This window comes from Palaemon carinicauda, chromosome 4 (genome assembly GCF_036898095.1).
Source record: "Palaemon carinicauda isolate YSFRI2023 chromosome 4, ASM3689809v2, whole genome shotgun sequence".
Taxonomy (NCBI): domain Eukaryota; kingdom Metazoa; phylum Arthropoda; class Malacostraca; order Decapoda; family Palaemonidae; genus Palaemon; species Palaemon carinicauda.
The window spans coordinates 91,299,745-91,305,238 of NC_090728.1; the positions used below are offsets into that span (position 1 = coordinate 91,299,745).

The 5,494-nt window shown below is 33.4% G+C and overlaps 1 protein-coding gene across 2 annotated transcripts in view; it reads left to right on the forward strand.

Moving 5' to 3' along the window:
• The first annotated feature begins 447 nt into the window (after positions 1-447).
• Positions 448-5,494, forward strand: part of LOC137640057 (uncharacterized) — an 897,648-nt gene continuing 892,601 nt past the window's right edge. For both annotated transcript variants that reach the window (XM_068372478.1, XM_068372480.1), the window contains exon 1: positions 448-514. In XM_068372478.1, coding sequence (XP_068228579.1) covers positions 482-514 — 33 coding nt within the window. In that variant the 5' untranslated portion in view covers positions 448-481. The remainder of the gene's footprint in view (positions 515-5,494) is intronic.

Consider the following 5,494-nt stretch of genomic DNA (forward strand, 5'->3'; position numbering starts at 1 on the left):
GTATCTTGGCATACGATGCCTTGTACCTTATACTTTCAAGCAGCTGCTCTATAATTTCAGGAGGACAACGACAAATGCTATCAAGAATAATAAGCAAACAGCAATATGATTTCCAGCTATCTATTCCAAAATCCTTTTACATTACTGCCGACTCCTCGGGAATCCTTTTAATTTGAAGCAGTTAAAATCGAAGGCCGGAAATAGCGTTTCTCGACTTTTCCTACCATTATTCCCCACTTCTGCCTGACACTCAATGTAAGAAATTCCCAAGGGCTTTAATGCTGAAATTGCAACATTCTTATCGATATTACTTATAAGGCCAAATAGTTATCCGTAATTGCACACGTGAATTGCATGAGATTTTTTTTTATCGATAATGTTCTTCTGAACCATTTTTTTTTTTCTTATAAACCTCAGCATTTACTTCTGCTCTTTGGTTTTCAGGGATGACACTGCAGTTAAAAGGACGCGAGAAGAGCACATGCGCGCCTTCATCCGGGACCATAGGACTATGGTGAGTGTTACATTTTTATTTTGATAAGCGGTGTTTGCTTTTCATCTCACTGCCCTCTTTCAGCTGGAATTCTTCCTCTTATAACAGTTATTCCATACCAGAGAAATAAAAGGTTGTATCGCTCTGTATTTAAATCCTTGACAGGTCAGTTTATATTAGGGTTCATTTAGAATGTTTTATGGCCATATGAAATTACTTACAATGAATAAAGCAGGGCTTAATGTTCCTGGTTATCGAATTTTACGTGGCCGCACTCACTCACTCAAATATGTATATATATATATATATATATATATATATATATATATATATATATATATATATATATATATATATATATACATATATATATATATATATATATATATATATTGTGTGTGTGTGAGTGAGAGTGTGTGTGTATATGCATGTATGTAATATGTATGTATGCATATGTAATGACTTTGTATATGATAGCTCATTTACGAGTCCCGACACATGTTTAGTCAATGACTCGTCTACTTTAAATAACATGCGCTTACGGTTATCAAAGAAGTTGCGCAATGATTATCGTACCATAAAAGAAAAGAGAGACTGACAGCAGAGGAGAGTTCTCATATTTGTACCCAGGCATCCTTGGGGCATCTTATCAGCTCATCGTTACACTGGAATCAGTAACTTGTCTTTTGTAAATCTGCTGAATTGTTTGTTTAATGGAGGAATTGCGTTGACATTATTATTATTATTATTATTATTATTATTATTATTATTATTATTATTATTATTATTATTATTATTATTATTATTTTTAGCTAAACTGCAATCCTAGTTTGAAAAGCAAGAGGCTATAAAGCTCAAGGGCTCCAACAGGGAAAAATAGCCCAGTCAGGATAGGAAATAATGAAATAAATAAACGATGTGAGAAATAATTTACAATAAGATATTTGAAAAACAGTAACAACATCAAAACAGATATTTCATATATAACCTATATAAAAGACTTTTGTCAGCCTGTTCAATATAAAAAACATTTGCTGCAAGTTTGAACTTTTGAAGTTCTACCGATTCAAATAACCGATTAGAAAGATCATTCCACCTCATTTGTTTGATTGTCTTAGTTTGACGTAGACTTGATAGGACCGGTAATAGATATGCTTAGGTCCAAGGTATATGAAACGAAAACAGATACAATTGTAAATAATAACTAGACTTGCTTTAACTCATTTTCATATTTGTTTCGAAACAAATATGAAAATGAGTTAAAGCAAGTCTAGTTATAAAACCACATACAGTACAAACATTTTCGGTATAGATTCAACCATATGTTGTCCATTCGCTCAAATATCCCAAGGTTTTCGACAATATATAAGTGTGTCCTTGTTTGTAGTGTTTAGAGTAATACCATACACTTTTTTTACTTAAAGCTTTAGTAGTGTAAGCAGTATTGTGTGAATGGTTTTTATTTTTTTATATTTGGTAAGGTCATTACTTCAACCGCAAGGGAAAAGAAATTACTTGTTTTAAAAGTAAGAGGCTCAGTAGAATTAATCGCATTCTCATAAATTACCCGAGTTCTGTATTATTCATCCCTCAAGTAAAAAATTATGAATTGATGTGGGTAAGAATATCACGCCCAGAAAACATTAAACTGCGTAAGGAGTGGAAACTGATCTTGTTAATTTAATTATTATTTCTAACTGTAATTCTGATACTGCTTTGTTCGGAAGGTTAAAGTATCCCCGTTAATTCAAAGTAAAAAAAAAGAAAAAAAAATCAGGTCTTACGAACCTTGGTTCCTGAGTTATCAAGTTAAAACGACAGATTCGATTTGCTGTGTGAGTTTGGTTTGCATATGTTTAGAGACCGATATGGCAAGTTTTGCTATTGAACATGAAGTTAGTGAGCATATCTTTTCTTAATTTATGTGTATGCTGCAAGAGCATGTATCGTGGTACCACATGTAAAACAAGTAGACATTCAAATCGAGAAAGAAAACTAAACTAAGTCTTTATTTGAAGTTATTTTATTTTAAGAAAATAGAGGAGATTCTAGTTAGGCAGGATAGTACTGCTACAACCATGGAATATCCAAAATACTATGGTTTGCAACCTCTGGTTGGTAAAACTGTGAACAAACTGGCAAGATATCATATTTATCCTAACATATACTGTACGTATATTTCACGTACACACGATGAAGAAGTATACGTCTCAAAGAAGAAATGCCGTGGTAGTAACCTATTAGTGGGGTCTCTAGAGTACTATGCCCGTGGGTGAATGGTGCTCAGTCAAGATGCTTAGTTTTCGTAGGGTGTGGCAGGTAACATCTTATCTTTGTACTAGAGAGAGAGAGAGAGAGAGAGAGAGAGAGAGGGGGGGGGGGGGGGCTTATACTGTTCTGCATGATTCGTATCGTAATTATCATACACTCAGTTCGTTTTGTTATGATTGAGGCCTGGGCAAATATCTTTTAAAGAAATACTGATTCATCTCATTTTATTCGTTCAGTTTGACGGAGTTAAAGAAGCGTTGCCGATTCTGGTATACATTGTCCAACCATGCGTCAAATTATTTTCCATAGTTTCTTAGCTTGTCATATTCAGATAATTCGAGTACTTAGAAGAGACTTGGGTGATAAAGAATAAGTTAATTTCCCGGCGTTCAGTTTGCTTTAGCTAATATGACTTGATATGTCTGTGAATAACTGTTTTCAAAATTTGTTTTTATTGTAACGAGTAGTTTGTCCAACTCATACACTTATAGCATTTTCAGTAGATGAGTTATTTAATATTAGGCATTAAAGAATATGTAATTTTTATGCACGTGTCCATAAAGTTGAAATTGGGGTTTTCTGACATTTTCTTAGGGAAAGCAGCTTTACTCTGTGAAATGGAGATGGCAACCCTGTAGAAATGTATATTTACATTCCGCTTGAACATAATGGCGAAGTAATATTCATTCACTGTACAAATACGTGAGTAATCATGAAGCAAGGACAGTTTAGCGAGGAAAACAAATAGAATGTGTGCAGTTTTGTTCAAGATCTTTGTCATGTGAAATTTATAAACAGTAGTAGTCGGGTGTTTGGAAAGTACACATAGTGTTGAAAATGAAGTAGCAAATATTAGCTTTAAAAATCGTTTGGTAATTAACTCTTACATCTAACAAAAAGTTGTAACTGAAGCCAAAATCAAAGTTAGAATGAGTTACCAGGTTGTTAATGGTAACCAAGATTTCCCTCTGGTGTACAGAGTTCCTTCCATTTAAACAGGTTTGGAAGCCTTTCTAAAATTAGAACAGTTTTCCAGTGAGGGCGAGACAGTAAGTAATGAATTGCATGTTCCGAAGCGAGAAAAATTGTAATCTCAATTCTCAGCCGTCATTAAGAGGTAATTTGTAAACTATTACAGCTGTTAATTTACGTCGCTCTTTTGTGTCTTTGATCAAAACAATCTTTAGAAAGAAATCTAGTAAGTTTCTCATATGGGCAGTTTTGAGAATTTAATTAGAAAGACAAATTGCAGGAAAGGGTCTGTTCTCTCTCTTATTCGCTGTGTCACCATAGTCCAATTTTGCACATAAATCCGATTCAGATTTTGATGTAGTTATAGAATAAGTAATCTAAAGTTGTCATTATATATACTGAGAAATGTCGATTTTTAGAATACCATGGTTTGGCAGACCACAGTGTCAATTAACTTACACAAGCAATTGTACTAATAATTCATTATTGAATATAATGGAAAAAAAGATATAATGGAAAAGAGAAGATGGATATAAGAGTATGATTTTTCATATATATATATGTATATATATATATATATATATATATATATATATATATATATATATATATATATATATATATATATAAAACAACGAATGCAGCCATTTCTAGTCCACTGCAGGACAAAGGCCTCAGACATGATCTTATTCATGCCTGGTTTTGGCCAGTTTTCATCATATACTGTATATGCGTGTATACAGTATATCTATGCATGTGTGTGGGGAATTTCTATATACGCAAGCACTACTTACTTGTGCTTGTTATATTTCTGTTAAGTTTCATAAAGCACAAAAGACAACCACCTGTATATACACAACGCATAAAAAAAAAGAATCATCATAAGAAGGAGTGGGTCCGGTAAACTAACTCAAAATAGGTAGCTTAAACGTAGACGGCATGAATACGATATTTCGCCATCGACAAAATAATACGAGAGGGACCCAGGCTTGAGCATTCATGCCGCACAAATGCATGTAACATAAAACCCTATTATCAGATTCGTCCAGGTGTTCGGAAAAAGAGGGACTGGAGGACCCGATGGTTGAGATGACGGTGCGTTCAGGCATTTGAGTTTTTTTTTTTTTTTCAGATAGGGGGAACCTAAAGGTGACGTGAGGTAGAGGATATTTTCAGATGATTTCTTTTATTGAAAGGAATCATTTAGTATATTGTTTTTTACTTCAGTGTAACCATCAAGGTTTTTCATGTTCCCTAATTTATTTATTCATAATGTTCATGTTAATTATACATTACAAAAAGGTGTTTTTCCAGATGTTTTCCACGTAATTCAACTTCAAAATCCTTACTGCATATGTAAAGCATTTTTATCTTTATTTTTAACGTTTAGTGTTTTCGCAGATATGTTTGTGGTGTTTTGGTGATCAATTTATTCTGAAAAAAATTTCTTACTTCTTTCATTTTGCCATGTTACGAGTATTGTTCTCCTGTGTGGCCTCCACTTGCTGATTCTCATCTTAATTTGTTGGACAAAAATATGCGGTCTATCAAATCTCTTTTTCCTGATCATCTTATACAATTCATTGCATAAAATTTTTCTTAATTCTGATGATATTTAACATTCAGATCTTCCCAGATTGTATCATCCTGCACATAGGATAGGTATGCAGTTAATTGTAATAGTCTTGCCCTCTACTATCATGAGGCTCAATACTGCACAATATTCTAGATCTTCCTAATCGGCCGGTCAGTGGAAGT